We start from the raw sequence: 23,552 nt of genomic DNA, 5'->3' as shown, positions 1-23,552 counted from the left end.
AGAGAGAGGCCTTGAGTGAAACAGGCTTGGATAACCACGAGGGAGGCAATACTTCCGGACATGACTGGGAAAGGTACTGGGAACTCTGGAGAAGAAAGGAAAGGCGGGGACTTTGTACCTGAAATCAAGTTAGAAATACTATCCTGCACGTGTTGGGTATGCTGGAAAGAAAGAAGGGAACTATAAGAGAAAGGACAAAAGATTATTAAAGCCCAAATAAATATTTCAGCATTAATAGGCTTCGTTTGTTTTGCTAAGATGACTAAAAGCCGTTGTAGCCATTTTTCCAAAAGTGCTATAAGCCAGCACAGGCCATCAGGAAATAGCTTTTACAGAACTGTCACCAAAAAGAGAAGAGAATAAACCAGAAGCCCAAACTAAAAGTTTAACATGAGAATATTTTGATCCTTTAATACATCATAGTTAAAAGAAGATTGAAACGGTTGGAAATATGCGTCTCTGGTTTTATTTGGTGCCACAATCGCTGCTTGTGAAGCAATGTAAAATATGGCTTTCATTTCAGAATTTCTCAGACATTCTCTTCTGGTGATGGAACAGATTAATAAGAATATTTGTCAGGAGTGAGGCAGCCAGAATTTAAAGAAAAATTAATGTGGTTAGTGTACAATTCTTCCCAGCTAATAAATGCCTAAGTGCAGCTCCTTTGCCCTGAAATTCTTCCTCTGCTTAAAATTTAACTGAAGAATTAAATACCACATATACCATACTAAATGTTCATAGCCAGAAGCCATGATTAGCATATTATTAGAAGTTGGTTAATATAATGCCTTACTAAAACTAAGATTAATTGGATTCTTTTCTTTTCTTTTCTTTTTGTATTAGAGTGTAATTCATAATGTAATACTTTAGGTAAGTTCAATCAACTCTACCAGGAATGCCCAAGTTTACAACATCAAGCCTACACTCAGGGCCATGGGTTATACATCTGTACCCTGATTCTGTTGTAGGTAAGAAGGGTGAAAGGAGATGAAATCTATATAAATCTGCTAAACGAATAAAGCTATATAAATATGCTAAACAAATACATCTTTCAGATTGTGGTCAGTTAAGTTGTATATCGGAAGACCTGCAAATCTTACTGGAAACATTTGGGCTAGGCAAATCTTTCTGCAATATACACAATACCTACACAATCAGAGGAAATGCCAGCTTTTCCTAACCAGGTATCCTCCAGCTACAGTATATTGGACTACCTCGCCATAATAGTCAATAAATGTGGTCATACACTGACTGGGAATTATGGGAATGTAACCCCACAAAGCTAGAGGATGCTAATTTGAGAAAAGTTGACAAACTTCCTCAGTTTCTTCTTCCTGAAATGTACTAGCTGCATTTACACCCAGTGTCCTGCCTGTGAATACCCCATGATATATTTGGAAGGCGAGACAATACATTAGTATGGAGGGTGGCAACTGCTCTTGGCATTCCCTTCTAGGATCAATTTAATTGTCTCTCCCAATATAGCTAGTTTGCTGAAATTTACCTGGACTGAGTGAACATCTTTTTAAAGCAATTAATGACAAAAGAAGAAAAGTCACGGCAAAGGTTTTCCTTAGAAAGGAGGAGAATGCTGCCTTTGAGGAGGAATGTGGAGCTGAAGAGGGATTGGGAATCTGATGTGAGTTATTCACATCAACATACACCTACACAGTATTTCCCCTTAAGCCTCCTTTGTCTCATGAAGGTTGTCTCTTTTAAAGTTGGAATGAATTTAAAATCATTTGAACCTGCAACCAAGGGCTGTGAAGCAAGGCCCCAATTTACAGAGCCGATCACTCAGGAGCTTGAAGATGTGATTTCAGCTGCAATTTAAGAACAAGTTACTTATAGACACATTATGTGTAGACATAAGGTCATCTTTTACTGAAACTGTATTGAAACATTTGTTTGTGCGTATATATACATGTGTGAGAATGAAAAACCCTTGTATATAATTTTTGTTGTTGTATTACTTTTTTCCTTTTGTTATCGATTTATTCTTTTTCTCTGTGTTTTATTGAATAAAGAAAGCACAAAAATGGCTCAATCTTTAAAGTGTGTAACACTTCATTACATTTTAAATTAATGTCATGAATTTTGTTTTGTCTTTGCTTTTGTAGTACAAATCAAAGGAAAAAAAATTAAAATAGACTTTAAAATAGATTTAAAATATAGGACAAACTGTAATGCAGATGGAGCACAGTAGATGTATAAACCACCACTACCACACTCCAACTATTATACTGTATCCCCCAAAGTCTGGAAAATCAGTTGTTATAATTCCTATTTTTACAGTAAAAGAGTGGTGATTTGTTAGGATGGGTAGCCCATTGAGAAGTCCCAAACTACGTAAAATTTCTAATTTCCTCATTAAATATGTTTTGATTACTACTATTTCATGATTATGAGTTATCTAGAATACTCAGGAGAACTAGCATGGCAAAAGTGTTTTAAATAAATAAACAAGCATATAATTTTATTTTAGTACTATAATCAGCATCTAGGGATAAATCCATTTTCAGCCTTACTCATTTTACTGCTAATCTTGTGATAAAGGAGCCTGGGGTGTTCCTAGTTAAGAATGAATTGAGTTATACCCAGCTGTGATCAGATTCCTTGATTTACAGACTGGGATTGTGTTCTCCTTTGGAATTTATGTAACTCAAAGACGGATGGTAATATTTAAAATAAATGATAAATAAAACAATTATAAAACATATGAAGAATTTTATCTCTGCCAGAAAAGTTATCCAGTGACATTCACAGTTGCTGAATCCATTTTGAATCAGCCCAAGAGGAATTCATCCAACACAGCAATTCAAGGAACACCTAGAGTACACTATATTTAAATCTGAAGAAAAACTTTTGTAATATAAAGCATGGACTTGTTCAAAATAAAAGCCTGGTAGATTTTAATGTTTGGAAATACTGCTTATCAGAATGACCTTTCGGTTACAGTGAAGTTTCATGCATTGGAAATACATTTATTTGCAGTCCCAACATACCTGGAGTCTTTGAAACCAACTGTCAGGCATGATAAAATAAATGCATCGTAATCAGCTAATCTAGTATGATTATCTCTTGGACTAAGTGAATTGAAATCAAAGGCTTGATCATATAAGAAAGAAGAAAGGTCCCCAAGTCATTTTCTGACTCCTTGGGGGACACTGCTTTCGTGATGTTTTCTTGGCAGACTATAGAGTGGGGTGGTTTGCCATTGCCTTCCCCAGTCACCTTCCCCAGCAAGCTGGGTACTCATTTTACTGACCTCAGAAGGATGGAAGGCTGAGTCAACCCGAGCCGGCTACCCGAGACTCCAGCTTCCGCTGGGATTGAACTCGGGGCGTGGGGAGAGTTTCGGTTGCAATACTGCTGCCTACCACTCTGCACCACACAAGGCTCTTGATCATATAAAGACCTGGATTATTTTTGAATAATAGTTTAACAAATGAGTAATTTGTTGTTCAAATTACATTGTCCCCAAAGACATCCTTTGAATAATTCCAAGCAGAATAAAAAGATTGTTAGGGTTAGGGTAATATGTATATATACACATATATGTACATATGTGCACATATAAGGACAACACAGAGATAGGGGTTTGTGTGTATACTCTGTGTGTGTGTTGTGTGCATGGAGAGAAAGAGAGAGAGAAAGACAGTGTGCTGTAGTAGTTAAGGTGCTGGACTAGTAGCAGGGACACCAGGTTCTGGTCCTCCAGTCAGCATGAAAGCTGGCTTTGAACCAGTCGTTCTCTCATAGCCCTAGACTGGAAAGTTAAAAAAAAAAATTATCTGCCAATGCACACTGGACCAGTCCATAGCCTTCAGTGAAGAGGACTTTATCCTGCAGTGGATTGATTCAGGGCAGGAGAAGCAGTAATGAATTTTTCATATTTAAAGGAAGTGTCTATCCAAACACTGTGCAGGATAAAAAAAAATGGAGTTTGAGAGAGTTTGGCCCCAAAAATATTATAGGAAAACCAAGGAAAAAATAGAAAGTATTTGGATGAATCGAAACTCAATTTGTAAAATTCATAGAAGCTTATCAATGCATCACTGCTTACAGGTGTTATTTCAAAAATACAATACCATACTTGGTTTGTGCTTGAAATGAAATGTTAGTAAAGCATACAATACTTCTAAATATTACTTTTTGTTTGTTTGTTTGTTTGTTATAGCTCCCATGGAAGGAAAAGACATTTTAAAAATAGGACCAAATAGATATTTAAAACGTTCCTCTTTCTGTATGTATAAGAAGCTGTATCTCCTGATAACTGAGTACATTTAAATGAAGCTCCACTGAATCTCTTTGACTGACTGAATGATTGATAAATAGATAATATATATGTATATAATGTAAACATACCAGAGTCTGTACTATGGCATGATTTGTGGCATTCATGTGAGCATTGAGGGGGAATGAACATTCTCCATCACAATAAAATGCAGCATAACCCTCTGGAGCTATAATCCAATCCTAAAAAATAAAAATAAAATGTTTAAATGCAAATTTCCCATCTGGAATCATCCCTCAGTTTTGGGTAAGGGTACAGGACACCTGAAAGATACCTGAAAATTGAAATCCCACATACATTCAGACATATGCTATGATTTTCAGGACTGTATCCTCAGATGTGCTACTGTGCAAGATCTGACATATGTAAAGGTAAAGACTCCCTCAAGTCATTTGTCCATGTGGTTTTCTTGGCACCAATAAGGAAGTGACTTGTCACTGCCTTCATCTGGAATATTTATTCAACATCCCAGTGTAGCCTAAAGCCTTCATATGTTCTGATGGTTCCCCATCCAAGTATTAACCAGATCTGAACCTGTTTTGCTTTTTCAAGATCAGCCCAAGTCAGCAAGGAACTTCCACCTGTTCTGATTCTAACATACATACTTAGCAACAGTTAAGAGTTAGTAGCTGACCTCATACATTACATGTCAGTAAGCTAGGATACATTTTTACTATAGTTTGTTAACTAAACTTCCATTGTCTGGCTTAAACATAATTCAAGCCATAAACCAGAGTATATAAACCAGAATGGCTGGATTCACTTATTGCTCTAAGCCAAAATAGCATAATATGATGAGTGAGCTGAGCCAATGAAAGCCAAGTACTACTGAAGAGCTGTGGAGCACAGAGTAAGGTATGATTTTCAAGAGAAAAGCAGTGGCCAGGGAAGGTAGTTTGGGCTTTCCATTGCCTGTTTGCTGCTTTTCCTCTGCAGCTTCAGCCCCCAAAGAACAAGAAATCTCTGTTCTTGTTCAACATGGTAACCTCTAAACTGCATGATAACCCCCAGACTTTGCTATATTGAAGTGAGAACTGGGTTTGTCAGGAGAAACATAAAGGTAAATGAGTATAGTGAGAACGGGGTATGTAAGTAGGTGAGGCAAGACAGGAAGAAACAGGGTCAAAAATGAATGGGGTGAGGAAAGAACATGGACTGAATACAAAAGTGAGTGATCATTACAAAATAAGCATGTTGAAATGCTTTGGTCCTATAGAGAGACTGAATGAGGATCAAATCGCAAAACAAAAATATGACAGAGGAGTGAATGGATTGAAAAGAAGGGAAGACCATGAAAGCCATGGTTGCATGGAGCTGATGTGATCTTCAAAAGGAAAAGGTAAGAAGTTTCAAGAAGAAAAAAGTAATTTATGAAGTGGTGTATGGGCATGTTGGAAGCATGGATGGCTTGCATCAACCAAAAGAGAGGTATAACATATATTCTGTCATAAATGGTATAAACTAGACGTAATTAGATTTCCTTTTCTTTTCCTTACTCCTTCTTACCCTTTTTCTGCACTTTGCATAACCTTGCCTAACCCAAAGTGTAAGTATGTATATGAGGAGGAGGAGGAGGAGGAGAACGATACTTAAAATAAAATTGAATATTGTCTCTACCTGCCAACCCAGGTCTCGAAAGCTCACATAGAGTTCATGTTTTCTACAGGCTTGTTTCTGTTCACTTGTGTTATAATCTGCAGAAAGAAAAGTACATTGCACAATTACTTATGTTGAACACACATTAAACATACATTATTTGTTCAAGTTTTAAAGATTCATTCTTTCTTTCAGGAGATATTACTGTCTTGCTGTAAAGGATGTTTTGTGCCATCATACTAAATGCTGGAATTGATTCATAAGAGTTTTATCCTATCTGGTTTCTCTTAAACAACTCATCGATTGAATCTATGACCTGTGTCACACCAATCCCACCCATTCCCTTTCCTGGTCATTCCATATGCCTAGTAAGTACAGCTGGTGCAAATGATATAAATACTTGATAGAGTGCAAAATGGCTCAGGTTTTCAGCATTTAATGGGTGGCAATTTTTCAGTAATCTCATGGTCTGACTTGGTTTCCCGCTTACTTTTAAATCAGATGAATTCAGAGAAATATGACAGAGTGGAATACTTCCTTTGTCTCTGCATTGTTCTTATGGAATGTCAATGTTCAGTGATGTAATATACGTTAAATATAAAATTGCTTTCTACACACTGTACATTCTATCTATTGAGTGCCACTTTTTTGTGTCTTCCTTTCTTTTCTCATCTTCCTAAATGTTCAGATTATTTCTACCTTCCCTGTACAGAAGACAGACTGAGAGAAAACATGCCAGATCTGCAGCTGCCAGTTACTTTTTGAAAAATTGAACAATATTCATAGCAGTGGAAAATATTGTTATACACATAGTGCTCACCCAGAAGCCCTTTAAAAACCCTTGTCTCCCCATGAGTCCTTTGTGTATTTCCCCCTCTAAAAATAAAAGTCTCCAGAAATGGCCCAAAGTATCACTTTGCATTTCTCCACAGTCCTAAAAAGACTAAGCACAATTTGAAAACAGATGAGTGTTGTCTAGCTGTGAAAAAAATGTATAGATTCCAGCATACTTAATGTGGAGCTAGGTGTTTAATATCCAATCTCAAGAAAAATGAAATGCATTTGACCACAGGCTTATTCTGAATGCAAAAATACTAAACCAAGTCCATATTCCATCCTTGCATTTCTCCATTTCAGATGGGAGAAGTGTGGGACATCATATTACATTCCATGTAAACGGCTAGGGTGACATTTACTCTACAGAATCTGGTGCCAAAGTTCCAATTTCACTGACTGGGGCTTCAACAAACCATATGCTTATTCTGCTAGGAATCAAAACCTTGGGATATTACGAATGAATAAAGTTTGTACCCAAATAATTTAGGAACTGGAGTTGGCCACTGCCCTCCAGCCCTTTAAATAAATCTTTATGGTACAGAGAGAAGGGGGAAAAGTCTTTGAGGGGAAGAGAAAGAAATCGAATCTGAAATGTGTCAAAATACCCATAGACAATATTTGAGATAGATCAGGAGAAAAGAAGGTTAAAAGAAAAGACATTTGAGTCCGAATATAACATCACAGAATATGTATAGTTTTAATAATGAATTAAATTATACTGTTGGGCTTCAATCATATACACACACTGGAAGTAAAATACATTGAATTATACTATTTCAACGGAGATGTGATTTTTGCTCCATTTTTCAATTAAGAATTTTTTTGGGGGGGTTATTTAATAAACTTGGCTGCAAGCCTGGCAACAATGCAACTTGGAAATAAGCATGGGATTGTCACCCATTGTCTTTGCAGAACATTACTGAGAAGAGAAATAGGCCAGCAGCCACAAGAGTATCTAAGTCTGCTTCCAGCCTTAAACTAGTGAAATTCTACTGACCTGTTTAAATCTAATTGATTTTTATGGCATTTAAGCAATGCAGCATACCTGTGAGCAATTATCTAAACAGGATATTTGAAATTAAGTATTCTTGTGTATGCTCTCTTCTTTGAAAATAAACACTGGATACAGAGTTTCTCCTTTGCATAGACAAAATGGATGATCCAGACAGACCCAGTGTAATGTAATGTTCATTGACTGGAGAAATCCATGTTCAAACATGGAGCTTACTGAGTGAGTTTGGATCAGTCACCCTATTTCATCCCAATGCACCTCATACAGTTTTTATTGCAAGTATAAAATTGGGAGAATCTTCCATGTTTGCCACTTTTAGTTGTTAGAGGAAAGGCAGAATATGAATACAAAGGAAGAGAAGGAGGATCATGTGACCTTTAAAGATCTAAACATACCTATAAAAGTAACTCATCATTCCATCTCTTCAATATAAATTGGTGGGATTTAAAGGCACAACTTCTGCTGATTCATGCCTAGAATTTTCTACAAAGAATCACAAGACCCTAAAGTATTCAAGCCATCTGAGAATAAATGTAGGATATGTGGCTACAACATGTCTATGCGCTTTACCTAAATCATGTGCCTTAAGGCAGTGTTTCTCAACCTTGGCAATTTAAGACTGTGGACTTCAACTCCCAGAATTCCCATGCTGGCTGGAAATTCTGGGAGTTAAGTCCACACGTCTTAAAGTTGCCAAGGTTGAGAAACACTGCCTTAAGGTATCGCATGAAGATACAACCTAGGAAATTAAATTTCTTGCAAGATTGATCTCAGCCTTCCCAGGGAGATCAGACAGGAAACATGAGCAGATGAGCTAATACTATTTTATTGTAACAGTTAATTCTACATTAACAGAATCTTGCAAGTCTGAAAGTACAATTCTTCCACAGTCTCCTTTACAGCCTGAGAAACTAGGGAGGGCTCCTTCTGAGCCTCTTGGCCCATCCACTATCCAGCTGTGGGCTATGCTTTCTCTTATCTGACAGTTCCCTTGGCAGAACCTCTTCACCCCATCTCCCAAGGTCTTTCTCACATACCATTACACTTGGTCCACAAAGACGTGATCAGTTGATTGTAGGAATCTAAACCACTAATTAAAACAACTCTAAGCTAACCATCTAGAAATAGAGCTTCCCTGAAGAATATGACTGCACCCAGAGTCATGTACTCTGACTGCCTCTTCAGTAAGAGAGGGTTCCATAAAACAGGTCACCTGATCACCTTTACCTGCAACACTTGACATTCTTGAAGTATTTTGTGAGCTGCTGGATTTGCTGCGATTCTGATTTTTCTTCTTGTTGTTGGCAGCTCGGACAGATCGAAAAAGGACTTCACTTGCTTTAAAGAATGCAACCATGAACGGTTGTTTTGACTGAGGACCATGCCTGCCTATAAGACCGGCTGCTTTCACATTGATACTACGACCTGCAAAATAAAGAGAGATAAAATTAGCTACCATAACACAAAATCCATTAACCAAATTGATGACATTCTAGATACAGTTTGTGTCCATAGAATAGCATCTTTTGTGGGTATTACAGTACCAGAAGCGTGTCATATCTCTGCTCTAGTTCTACCTTATGGTGATAAAGAAGGTAGCTTAGCAAAAGTTCAGATCATCCTGTTTTTAGAAACTAGTAAATAGAGAATCCTGTATGCCCAAGACACCCCCAAGAGAAATGATAAATGGAGGCAGTGTATATATTTGTATTTCAAGACATAAATAATTCTGGGGCAGTACTCAATTTTTGTCAGGACTCTGAAGTACAGTACAGCTGAGGTTTCAGTCTTTCAAGGAATAATATATAATAGAGGGTGAAATATTACATGATTGACTCTGATTTTACTCCTGGGGGATGCACATATTTCTTTATTATATTTGTTCAGTCGAGACTGAATAGTCACTTTGTCAGATTAGAGACTCTCCTCCAAGGCATGTGTGTGCGGGGGTGTGTGTGGAAGTACAGAGTATCAGAAGAAAAAGTTGAAAAGGGAAAGTCAAAACCAAGATGTTGAAGTTGCATCCATCTGAACTTCGAACAAATAACCCCCTGGCTCTTAACAAAATTTATATTGGCGTCTTGAAGAGTTCTGTGTCTCCCCATATTATGCAGAACCTTTATTCTGCCAGAAAGTGAGACAGCGCCATGTGAAGTTATGCAGCTGTACATGGAGAAGCATTACCGCAGGCCAGGCTTTAAATAGTAATGTAATAGTAAAGCCTCAGTAAAGAAATGCTGAACTGAGCTCTTCTGGGGGCAGCAACTAGCAGTAGAATTCTTCTGATCTATTGTTGGATCGAAGAAAGGAAAGTCTTCAAACTGTTGGACAAAAAAGCCTACGCCTTTTCAACTGAATCATGCTCCTAAGCTCGTTCTCACTACAGAAAGAACTTACTAATAGCTCTAGGAGTAAGACTTACCCAAGTCAGCTCTAGGCTTCCCTTTTTAAAGGCAAACTGACAGTGGCTCTTTGCCAGGGCTTATGTTTTTGAGAAAAACATCTATCATTGGCATCAATGAAAGAGGCAGTTTGATTTGTGGTTGAAGCAGTTTCCATTCTACTTCCACTGTAACAAATGTATTAATTCAGCTCAGACCTCCTTCCTGGCAGCCGTTTCGCAGGGAGGGAGGGAGAGATTAGAAGTCTCAGCCAAATACCATACCTTGAACTGACCCACTTCAGTACATAAACACTTTTACAGTGTGTTTATTCAGATGTAGCACTTTAAATTGGTTTAAGATGTATCCAATGACAGAGAACCCAGCAAAGGTTTTTTTTTTTTTTTAAAAACTGAAAATGAAACTCAGGAGCAGAATAAGTGAGCACATATTCAGACAATTGTTAATTTTGGGGAACAAGGGGAATTGGAATATAAAGGTTTGTGTGAGGGAGTGTATGCTGGATGCTTATACTCTGAATAATTGCATTAATTGAAAACTTTTTTGGTTCAATGATTGTGAAATAGGAGAGATTATCTACAGTATAGCTCAGGGCTGAACTGTGGAGTTCTTGGTGCTCGCTGAGCTTGGCTGTTTGCTTCAGACATTTCCTTACCCAACTGTTGCACTGATGATGTTACCTAGTTGGATGATAGACCTAAGCAGGGACTCCACAGTCATGACATCACATAGCACAATTTATTTGTGAATGAGAGCGTCCTTAACAAAGTTTTTCAAAAGTTTGAAAAAATATTATACAAAGTATTATAAACCAAGCCAGGCCGCAATGGTCCAGAGTTCATTTCAATTTCTAGGCTTTTACTTCAGGCCGTAATGAACAAAATGACGCTTTCTAAATTCTGCTTGACTTACACTACTTCTCCTGGAAACAGCAAAAACATCTCTGTGGGGAAAGCATTTTCCACCAATTGGTTTGTCTTGTTTTTTCAAGGGTTTACTCCATTCCAGGGGCATTTATGGGGAACGAGGGATCTTTGAATCTAGTGAATGTTCCCCTACCAGAGAGTTTCAAGCACAACCTTCTCTAACGTACGCTTCTCCATGTGCATTCTTCCCAAACACAGATATTTTTGTGCAAATTTTGGAGCCAAAAACATTGGATGCTTGTGGACAATCACCAATAGCCACTCATGCTGTGGCAGACTCCCTTTTGGCAGATCACATCACCTCCATCTAAGTGAAATTTATAGAGAAAATCTTTTACATCCCTAGCTGCATCATTGACATACTTTTTGAATACTGCTTTCTTTCCTTTCCTGAGTGAAATAGCCATTTCTTGTACTTCTTTAGATGGACTGGTGATACATCTTTAGAATGCTCCTAAGTGCAGCCATCTTGTCAGTTGCTGATCAAAGGAAGATTTCCACAAAAGACCTGCTTTTTTACTCATAGAAACTAAACCCTAACCCTAATCCAAGGGCTATAGAGTCGCTCCCTTGATCATATATCTGTAAAACATCATTTTCTTCTATTTCTATGTTTTTACCCTTTTTCTTTTCAGTAGTTGAAGCCAAAACTTTTGGCCACTTCCCTCCATTTTTTTTCTTTTGGTGTAAGTTTAATTTTAAAAAATCATAAATGATACACTGCAAGTTCAACACACTTTTCCATACAGAAAACAAGTAGAAAATCACACTGTGATTACTCGGGTTTATCATCATTATTAGTAGTACCATCTTGCGCTGTAGGGATCCATAGGCTAGGGCAGCCTTTCTCAACTTTTTGACCCTGGAGAAACCCTTGAAATATTTTTCAGGCCTTGGGGAACCCGTGCACATTCAGGCTCAAATACAGTATAGGCCAGAAGTCACAAAATTATTGATAGATAGATAGATAGATAGATAGATAGATAGATAGATAGATAGATGCTTATTCTTATGCTTATGCATTAACAGTGTTCTTAAACTAAGAATAAAGAATGAAACTTACCTCTTTAATGTGAAGTTTTCTGAACTAGAAAGATTTTTAAATAAATTGTGATCTCGCAGGGAACCCCTGGTGACCTCTCATGGAAGCCTAGGGTTCCACAGAATCCTGGTTGAGAAACCCTGGACTAGGGGTTGCCTAACACTGCTATAAAAGATCAACATCTTCCTGGCAGACTTCTTAGAAAATAAACATATGAAAAATGTTAAGTACTCTGAATTTACTAAAGTATATATTGTGGATTAAGCAAAACTAAGGAATAAAGAGCTTTCAAACCAATGTGAATTCCCTTTGAAATGATGCTTGGTTTCCTTCAGACTTTAGCAATAGGATAACAGCTAAGATCCCACAAGTTATAGTTTACTTAAGTCCTTGAGATATGTAGAGATACTCTTAACTCCCAAACATCCTTTAAATGTAAAGCAATTTATGTAGCTCTCTATCTTCTGTTTACATGATCTTCTGAAGAGCCAAGATATGCTATTAGGAACAGACTATTTTTACTCCTCACTTTACAATTATATCCAAGGCTTCTATTTTAATTTTGTCTGTGTGTGTGTCTCTGCATGCTGAAATAAATTCCAACAACTGTAGACGAAAGTAAATTCAGAATTACACAAGTCAGAATTATAAACCTTACAGCAAAACTACTAAAGTATTTAATCCAGAATTATTCCATTGATCTCGAAACTCCTCCAAAATTAGCTGTTTCATAATTGAAGCCTCTGCTTATTGATTAAGGCCAGGTTCCAAACAGCTGTGCAACTAGTACCATGCACCCAAAGGAGATCTCTTCTTGTGTTCCAAATGATAGACTCTTGCATGTCGCACAGCAAACATCTTTGAACTCAAGGTTTCTTTCAGAAGCATTTGTGTTTATAAAACTGCTACTCAAAATGTTCAGTTCCCTTCTGATCAAGATCAACTGTTTGGACATACCTACTCTAGGGTTTCAGATCTCACTTTGCACAGTCCAATCAATACTCAAGCTTATTGTGGATTAATCATCTACATTTTTACATGTATTCCTTAGTTGGAAGTGATTACTTATGCCAGAGAATCCAGGCTCCTGTTTAGTACAAGAATCCAAATTAAAGTATTCCTCATTGATAGGGCCCTGATCTAGAACAGGAATGCTGCAACCGCATATATATATGTTTGGGATTCTCCTTTACAAAGAATTAGAAGAACAAACATGACTATAACTATAATTGCACATTTGAGACAGAAGAACAGGAACTACTGATACAATCCATGCCTTCCCATGAGTGAAAAACTCTCCATGTATTGAAAGCAAGAAACATGTAGATGAATGGGAATGGAAAATAGTGAAACACAGTGAAATAGTGAAATTCTATCATTGATACCCAACCCATTTTTAAATCAACCCTATTAATTAAGGCAGTCACTTTAAACTTCTTGCAATTGGAAGAATACCAAAATGATTAATTTTGATTATTAAAAAATGATATATATTTTTTTTAAATCATTTTGTTCTAAAGGAACTACGAACATAGGGTGCATGGTTTTAATTTTCTTTAAATTACATATCCAAGTATTTGCATAGAGGGAAATTGCTTGTCATTTTATTATGCATGTTATATTTTAAGATAATATAAATTTACAAAATATTTAGCTACCCCACCACCACCACACAGTAAAACTAACATTATTAATTTATTTCTACTCTGAAATCTGTATCTTTAATTGAATCTTGTTATATGTGTATATGTCTTGTCCATTTCTCCATAAGGAAAAGAATTTCCAGGGAATTATAAGAAAAACTTCCCATATCAACCTGCAAAGCTTCCATCAGAGATTTAAAAAGATCCTAACTGACAAGTGACCCAGACATTCTTAATCATCTAAATAACTTGCATTTTTGAAAAAGCAAGATCACAGTTTTCACTGAAACATTTTCATAATTTTTCACAGACAGTAATAGGCCTGGAACTGTATAACTTACTGCAGTCAAGTAGTTCAGTAATAAACAGAATTTTATATCTGTAATGACACTGGCATTAAATAAAGCAAGATTAGGAATTAAGAAATCTGTTTCTTCATCCTTGAATACTTTAAATCTCAAATTAATGTCACCTCCTTTACAAAGAAATCAGGTAAATTGTAATCAGACCATTTATAAAATTTTATGATGTAGTTCAGTAATCTGATAAGATTTTATCATTGTTTTTATAGTTTTATGCTTAAATTTTAGCACTAAATAATAAGTACAACATCTAGTTACTTGTGAAATAGTACTCGGAAATGAGGCACTGCCTTGTCTCACACAGTACAATCCCTTCTAATGGAGATAAATTCACTCTTGACTCATTTTTAGGCTTTAATTAAAATGGAAGGCTACCTTTCAAAATAGAAACATTCTAGTAATTAAAAATTCTAGTTTTTTAAAATGCAGAAATGAATGCTTTGGAAATCATTTTGAAGCTGAAACAAACAGACCCCCAACTGCCTTATTCTATCCAGAACTTTCTCTTCTGATCTCATCAGAAGTGATCTAACATTGAAGCAGAAAAACATGGAGGGAAACGTTTATTTATTTACAGGACTTATACGGCTGCCTATCTCTTATAATGATTCTAGGCAGCTGACAACAATCCATAAAAACCAAGATAAAAAGAGAAGTACCCTTCCCCCCAGGCACCAGACCAAACAGCCTCCCAGCTCAACCCCTATCCTAGCCCAGTGCTTGGGGGAAGAGCCAGATCTTCATGGCCCTCCAGAAGGCTAAAAGGGTAGGGATCCCTCAGATCTCAGGTGGGAAGCTAGGGCTGGGGCGGCCACTAAGAAGGTGCACCGCCATGGGTCCATCAGGTGACAACATTTAAGGGAGAAGATCTGGAGTTAGCCCACCCTATCTAACCTAGTAGGACAGGGAGATACCCTCAGGGAGAAGTCATCCTGCAAATAATCTGGCCCTGTGCCATGTAGGGCTTTAAAGGTGGTAACAGCACCTTGAATTGTACCCTGAAAGCATCTGGAGCCAGTGCAGCTCACACAGCAGTGGTGTTACTCAGGTAAACTGCAGGGCACCCAAAACTGTGTGTGTCACTGCATTCTGGACCAGTTGCAGCTTCCAGATGGTCTTCAAGCACAGAAAATGGCACTGAGGCTGTGTGGGCGTTTTCCCGGTAGCTGTCCTTGTCCTCTTGGGTCAGGTGTGTCCTCCAGGGCACCAGGTGCGGCTTATCGCTGCTTATCTGAAGTCCTTCTATTCAGCTGCATATGATTCCATGGGTGTGGGTGCTTTGGGTGCTTGGTTTAAGCGCTGATTTAATTATCTCCTTCCTCTCTCTCTTAATGATCATGATCCACGTTGTGAGGCTCTTTGTGCCTTGCAACGGGGTCATGACAAATGGGCCTTAAGAAGCATTGCTAATAACAAGGCAGTAGGAGACAACGGCATCCCAGCTGAACTGTTCAAAATCTTGCAAGATGATGCTGTCAAGGTAATGCATGCTATATGCCAGCAAATTTGGAAAACACAAGAATGGCCATCAGACTGGAAAAAATCAACTTATATCCCCATACCAAAAAAGGGAAACACTAAAGAATGTTCAAACTATCGAACAGTGGCACTCATTTCACATGCCAGTAAGGTAATGCTCAAGATCCTGCAAGGTAGACTTCAGCAATTCATGGAGCGAGAATTGCCAGATGTACAAGCTGGGTTTAGAAAAGGCAGAGGAACTAGGGACCAAATTGCCAATATCCGCTGGATAATGGAAAAAGCCAGGGAGTTTCAGAAAAACATCTATTTCTGTTTTATTGACTATTCTAAAGCCTTTGACTGTGTGGACCATAACAAACTGTGGCAAGTTCTTAGTGGTATGGGGATACCAAGTCATCTTGTATGCCTCCTGAAGAATCTGTATAACGACCAAGTAGCAACAGTAAGAACAGACCACGGAACAACGGACTGGTTTAAGATTGGAAAAGGAGTACGACAGGGCTGTATACTCTCACCCTCCCTATTCAACTTGTACGCAGAACACATCATGTGATGTGCTGGGCTTGAGGAATCCAAGGCTGGAGTTAAAATTGCTGGAAGAAACATTAACAATCTCAGATATGCAGATGATACCACTTTGATGGCTGAAAGCGAAGAGGAACTGAGGAGCCTTATGATGAAGGGGAAAGAAGAAAGTGCAAAAGCTGGCTTGCAGCTAAACCTAAAAAAACCCAAGATTATGGCAACCAGCTTGATTGATAAATGGCAAATAGAGGGAGAAAATGTAGAAGCAGTGAAAGATTTTGTATTTCTAGGTGCGAGGATTACTGCAGATGCTGACTGCAGTCAGGAAATCAGAAGACGCTTAATCCTTGGGATAAGAGCAATGACCAATCTCGATAAAATAGTTAAGAGCAGAGACATCCCACTGACAACAAAGGTCCGCATAGTTAAAGCAATGGTGTTCCCCGTAGTAACATATGGCTGCAAGAGCTGGACCATAAGGACGGCTGAGAGAAGGAAGATCGATGCTTTTGAACTGTGGTGTTGGAGGAAAATTCTGAGAGTGCCTTGGACTGCAAGAAGATCAAACCAGTCCATACTCCAGGAAATAAAGCCAGACTGCTCACTTGCGGGAATGGTATTAAAACCGAAATACTTTGGCCACATAATGAGAAGACAGGACACCCTGGAGAAGATGCTGATGCTAGGGAGAGTGGAAGGCAAAAGGAAGAGGGGCCAACCAAGGGTGAGGTGAATGGATGATATTCTAGAGGTGACGGACTCGTCCCTGGGGGAGCTGGGGGTGTTGACGACTGACAGAAAGCTCTGGCGTGGGCTGGTCCATGAAGTCACGAAGATTCAGAAGCGACTAAACGAATAAACAACAACAACACCTCCTCACATCCCTGTTTTCCATATGAAATGAGGACTGCAAGAAACCATAGCCCATTTCCAGGCCTGCCTCAAAGTCTCATATATGAAACCATGCTGAGAATTTATTCGCTCTGGGTTTAAAAAGAAGGGCTAATCATAACTATTGCCAAAACTGGATTTTTAAAGAGATGAGGTATTTTTCCTCTCTGAAGTCAGAATTACATTACATTAATTTGACAGAGTTGCTTTGCGGTTTTATCTGTACATGTTGACAATGATATTTTCAAAGCCATGTAAAGTAATCCTTCTGAAAGATTTATGAACATTTCAGAATGCTTTACACATTCCTTCAGTACTGCAGGATATATTATTTAAAACATAAAAGTGCTGCGATCCTTGCCCAAAATGTACTCGTGAAATACTTGAACTAACCTTTCGATATAATATACTTCAACTGTGAATGACGTGTTTTAGGCTTTATTTTGATTCCCATTGGGCTTTGTTGTAATAATCATAAAGATATGACAGCACAGAAAATAAACACAATCCCTTAATAATTATTTTATTAAAGAAGCAAAAAGGGGTGCAATTCTTTGAAACAGATATACTAGTTTCCATAGCTGAAATGTTGCTGTCTCCTGTATTAGAACAGCTCTACCTCATTGTAGTCTTTTATCAAACACACTAAACTTTCTGGTCTATGATATCAAATTAGGTCTCATGTCCCCATAACTCTTTGTTATATGGAGAACAGCATTTGCATTCTGTCCTCTGCATTAAGAAAACCAGCATGTCTTGGGCCATGTCTTTGAATGTTTACACCTGATTTCATATACAGGTGGTCCTCACTTAACAAAAGTAATTGGGACCAGAATTTCCATCGCTAAGCAATGTGGGAAGCTTTGCTTGTGGGAAGCTGGCAGGGAAGGTTACAAATTGACCACATGTGACCACGGGACAGCCGGAAATCCAGGCTGGTTGCTGAGTGCCCAAATCATGATCATGTGACCGTGGGGGCACTGCAATGGCCAGAACTTCAAGGACCAGTTGTAAGTACCACTTGTTCAGCACTGTTGCAAGTTCGAACAGTCCCTGAATGAGTGGTCATTAAATGAGGACCACCTGTACGGAGTCAGACATATATTTAACAGGGCTGGAAAAGTAATTTGCTATGTATAATAAATGAGAAAGATACAATGCCAGATTGGTAGGATATATGAATAGACTCAAACTGGAGGAATTCACACACTGGTAATTTTTAAAAAAAAACAAGATTAATTACTAGTAGGGACAATATAGTATGCAGAAATAGAAATCTAGAAACCAAATAAAACAAACAGAACAGGACATAGATGCCAGACTTAACAATCCACAAATGTCTTAAGGTGGTGCCTTGCACTTAAATCACTGCAGGGTGAGAGGCAACAGGGTAGAAGGAAAACTAAAAACTCATGGTAAGAGCATTCCCTAGGGAAACTGGTACAATTTTGGCTATTTCCCCTCTAGTGACTTATAGTATTTTCATAGCATTACTTAGCCATCATTGAAGTGATATAAAGCCTCATTAATGTTATTTAGACAGATAAATGATTGGAAGAATCTAAAAGATACTGGAAGTCACTTGTGGGAAATGACCATAGAGACAATCTTAACACTGAAATTCTCATGACCATAGATGTAGTTCCTATACTGTGAAACTCTCAGAGCCAAATCTGATCTGACAAACTGGTATCTATAAGTAGATGTAGTCTTCCTTTCATTGTTTGTTTTAAGGCGGGGCAGGAGGGATGACCAAGAGAAGAAGAATTCAGACTGGATCTCTAGGAAGAGTTCAACCTTCTTCCAACCTCATTTTCCCAATGAATGCCCTGCCTTCCATATCCACCCCGGGGAAAATACGCTTTTGCACCCAGGAAAATCATATCAGTAGATGTGAGCTTCTCATTATAAAGGCTACAAGATAATGATTTTTATCAGAAAATAATAGGCACAGCCTAACTCCTGAACAATCACCAAGGTCATAATCAGATTCCATTCCTTGCATTCCTTTAGAAAACATTTGTAAAGATCTCACTGTCTAATTTACTTTGGCCCCTGGCCTTACAAATTAAACCTGGTGCCTACCACTATTAGAAGAAATAAATCTATTATTAATGATTAGATATTAACCTAACATTTTAATGCATTTAATTCTACAGTCTAGGAGGAAATGGAGACATACAAAGTATAACCTAAAATCAGATTTCAATTTTAAAAAGTCATGTTATACATTACAGCATGGGTGCTGAAACAGTGGGAATATATCAAAAGTTCAATAGATATATTCTGCATACGGAAAAATAATACAAGAGGCTTTTTTGGATGGTTTCTACATCTGCATACATTTTAACACTTCCATTCATCAGCTCACCTCTCACCTTCTGTATCAGCTGGAAGTGATGGTTTCTCCTATAAAATCACAACTGCCTTCAGCCTAAAATGTAAACTATAATAGAACCCAGCGGACTACTACAAAGATATATGCAGACATTTAGAAAAGAGAATTAGAAAAAATACGATCCTTTCTTAATTTACCACAGCCCTAGGGAAACAATAAATTATATGATGACAGATTCCAAATGTGTTATGTTGCTCTTTAGACCTACAATTCAATATAAAATGTGGTTTTACCAGAAAATAGCTATATTTCATGCAGAAATGATGCCTATGACACCAAATATCATTTTCAAGGAAAAAATGGATTCCAATATCATGTTGCCTTTTTTTTGCAGTATTTTCATCAAGAAGGAAATGCAAAACTATGATGAGCAGGTATTTTTTCATAGTTATTTCCAATATATTGCTATTTTAAACAATCTTTTTATCCCCTGTCAAACTCATTTAAAATTAAAAAGCACAATCCCCATGGAAATCCATAGGAAATATATTTTAATTCAACAAGAGGATTCAATCCATCCTCACAATCAACCAAATAGAATAAAGTTTGGGGTGCTGGAAGCACTAAAACTGGGAGAAACAATTCCTGCATTTTGTTACTAGCACATTACAAGTTAATTAAAAGTTAAATTAAAGTTGAGCCAGTTTGGTCTGGTGGTTAAGGCAACAGGCTAGAAACCAGGAGACTGAGAGTTCTAGTCCCGCCTTAGACATGAAAGCTGTCTGGGTGACCTTGGGCCAGTCCATTTTTTAATTTATTTTATTTATTTTCTATCCCACCTTTACTAATTTTTTTTATAAATAACTCAAGGTGGTGAACCTACCTAGTACTCCTTCCTCCTCCTATTTTCCCCACAACAACAACCCTGTGAGGTGAGTTGGGCTGAGAGAGAATGACTGGCCCAAGGTCACCTAGCCAGCTTTCATGCCTAAGGCAGGACTAGAACTCTCAGTCTCCTGGTTTCTAGCCTGTTGCCTTAACCACTAGAATACTAATTCTCCTACAGATCTCAGGATCTGCTATAACCCCTAAAGTACAGGATAAAGCACTCACATGATATATAAATAAATGACCATTTAAATGATTAAAACAGCAATAGCCATAATACAGTAAAGATAGACAGACAATTTGATGAGGGCCAATGGCCAGACCATTCTGAATGCCAGAGTGAAACCAAGTAAAAAAACCAAGCAAATTTAACACCACTTCTTCCTTCCAACAATCATTACATTGGCTGCCTAGTCTCATAAGCATTACCATTTCAAACTGCTGGTGAAGACCTTCCAGGCAGCGCATCCAGGGATACCCAGTTATTTGAATAATCTGGTTACAACTCATGTTCCTGCCCACTCAATAATGCAAAAAGGCTTAATATGCTTCTTTTCCCTGGACCTACAAAGCTAGAAGAACAATTCTTATCAGTTGCAATACCCGATATTAGTGTATGGTATGCTAGTACTGAACTTATATATTATATGTACACACACCCCACACATATACACACACATACACCCATGCACATACATACACACACACACCTCCCTCACACACACACACACACGTTTATATTATGTTGTAGTTTTTATTGTTGTCTGCCCGTACTGCACTCAGGTATAAAGTACTACTGCTATTACTTAGTCTGGTTTCCAGGGGAAGAACCAAGTCAGGGTGCAACACAGAGAAGGCCCTCAGTCCAGTCATCATGTGCTCCCAATCACATGGTGCTAAAGAGGTATATCCTGGGAATATCATTTCCTCAAGTATTGGGATCCTAGACTTAAATATCATTACCAAAATCCAGAACTCAACCAGCAGCATATAGGTAGGCAATGCAGTGCCATTTAGGACTGGTGTTACAGGAACTATAAAATAAGTTCCCAACAAAAGCCTTGTGGCCGTATTCTGCACCAGCTGCAGCTCTCCATTGTCTTGTAGGTAGAGGACTTGTCAGTATTCTAACGAGAAGGTTACCAGAGCTTGAGCTACTGTGGCCAGGTCATCTCAATTCAGGAAATGTTGTAGCTGATAGGCCAGTCACAGCTGGCTAAATTTTACCTTGGGCCATTGAGGTTGGTTGGGCCTCATCTGAGAGACATGAATGCAGAAGAGCATTAAGGCTGCACATTTACTCCTTCAAGAGAAATGCAATCCTACTCAAAGTTAGAGACATGGCCAGTGCCATGATCAAGAGCCACTAATCCATACTATTATCTGGATTCCCTCTTAGTTTATTGGTTCTCTTCCAGAACATTATGGTTTCCACTCACTGGCCCCATACTTACATCATCTCATATCTTTTTTCAAATATGTTGATTAGAACTGTATATAGTATTCTAGATGTGGACATGCCATAGTTTTGTAGAATGGTATTACAATATTGACATGTTTATTTCCGTCCCTTTCCAAATGATCCCAAGCATGAAATTTGCCTTTTTCACAGCTGCCATACTCTTAAGTCAATGCCTTCGTCCACTATGATTCCAAGATCTTTTTGCTGGTTAGTTACAGATAGCTCAGACCTGTCCAACCCTCAGGGTGGCTGTCCAACCCTCAGGGTGGCCATCTAACAAACATTTCTGCTAACTTGGGATCTAAAGAACAGTACCTACATGTAAAAGAGGTTTCATAGTACCAGTGTCAATCACCACCATACATTTTCTTCCTGGCACCAAGAAAAGTGAAGCCAAGGTTTCATATACCACTATCACAGATTCTACTTAATGGACATCACTGATAAAAATGTTCACATAGAGAATCCAAAATGTATATGAGTTCTGGGTGGTTTGTGTGCACGTAAACAACAGAATAATTTCAAAAAAGATCCATGTGAAACCTGATACATACATACAACTTACCATCTGCCATCTCTGCACAGAGCTGCAACCCTAAATTATTCTGTGGGTCAATCACCCAGTGGTTGCTGGTCACAGTGATATCAAACACAAGCCAGCCAACATCAAGAGCTTGAGCTTGTCTCGTATCTAATAGGAACAGGTCTGCATCCCTAGTATAGAAAACAATACGTAAATAAAAATGCATGATAATTATGTCATTGGGATTAACTTTGCCAGTAAAACATTGATTCTGGCTCTGTGACAGCAAGGTAGAAATTCTGTATACACATCACTTCACATTTTGGAAAGGAAAGGCAGTGATCCATAAACTAATTAAATTCTAGCACTTCAAATTAATTTCCTCAAAACAATTTTGTGCTGGCATCAATAATCCATGGACACTTTTAATTTTTATTTTTTATTTCTATAGATTTTATCTACTAAATGATTTCATGTCCCACAGTTCCATTCTATGAACATATAAATGTTGCAGATACAATAGAAAATTCCAATGGCTGCATGCCAAGCGTAGACAATAATGTGAAAGCCCATAAGGATCAGGCTTTAGAAGAGACTGATAAGTTTTGAAGTATTTTTTCAAAGTTTGTGGAAACAAAGCTATCTATTAGTTTGTTTTACTGAGGGATTCTATGAAAACCACACCAAAAATCCACCCGTTCTAAATATTTTAAAAGGAAAAATATTTTCCACACTTGTTCAGTAGCTTAAATATTTTAGATATATAGTTCCTAGATCTTTCTGGAAAGGAAATCCAAGATTATTACTTTACCCACTTCTTCATAATGGAATATTTGCATTAAAAATGACTTATGGCGAGGAGCATGGATGTGGCCAATCTCATCTTAAAGTTCATTCATGGCTTAATATCCCAACTCAAACACAAGATCTATATACAGCATGTAGATTAAGAAAGTAAATGTAGCTCTTGGTTCTATAAAAATAAATACAGCCGAGCCATATAGTATATCCCTTGTTGCAGCTAAATTAAACTTGGCTTGTCTTATTCATGTTTCAGGGCAGCAAGTATTTTTCAAAGCTAGTCATGTAAAATTGTGCATGTAATCCCTACATTTGTTCATCTATAATGGTTAACTTAACTAATCATTTACATGATGAAATTGGAAAATTGGATACCTGTGAATTTTCCTTCTGGCAACCTCACTGGACAGCAGTACAACAGATGAGTTGTTCAACCTTCCAACCACTAGGAGAAAAAGACTCCAGGTAGAGGCTGAAAACAGACATGCTGGTATTAGGAACCACTCCTCTGTTCTGAATCCAAAC

At 37.9% G+C, this 23,552-nt stretch overlaps 1 protein-coding gene across 1 annotated transcript in view; it reads right to left on the bottom strand.

Annotated features, from left to right (window-relative positions):
- The window catches only part of BMP5 (bone morphogenetic protein 5), a 52,779-nt gene that overhangs the window by 3,539 nt on the left and 25,688 nt on the right, over positions 1-23,552 (bottom strand). The window contains exons 3-6 of the mRNA XM_063313493.1: positions 22,269-22,417; positions 8,970-9,167; positions 5,915-5,991; positions 4,369-4,479 (exon numbers count right to left, since the gene is read on the bottom strand). Of these exons, the coding sequence (XP_063169563.1) occupies positions 4,369-4,479; positions 5,915-5,991; positions 8,970-9,167; positions 22,269-22,417 (535 nt within the window). The remainder of the gene's footprint in view (positions 1-4,368; positions 4,480-5,914; positions 5,992-8,969; positions 9,168-22,268; positions 22,418-23,552) is intronic.

Source organism: Candoia aspera, chromosome 1, assembly GCF_035149785.1.
Source record: "Candoia aspera isolate rCanAsp1 chromosome 1, rCanAsp1.hap2, whole genome shotgun sequence".
Lineage (NCBI taxonomy): Eukaryota > Metazoa > Chordata > Lepidosauria > Squamata > Boidae > Candoia > Candoia aspera.
This window is presented reverse-complemented; position numbering and strand designations above follow the sequence as displayed.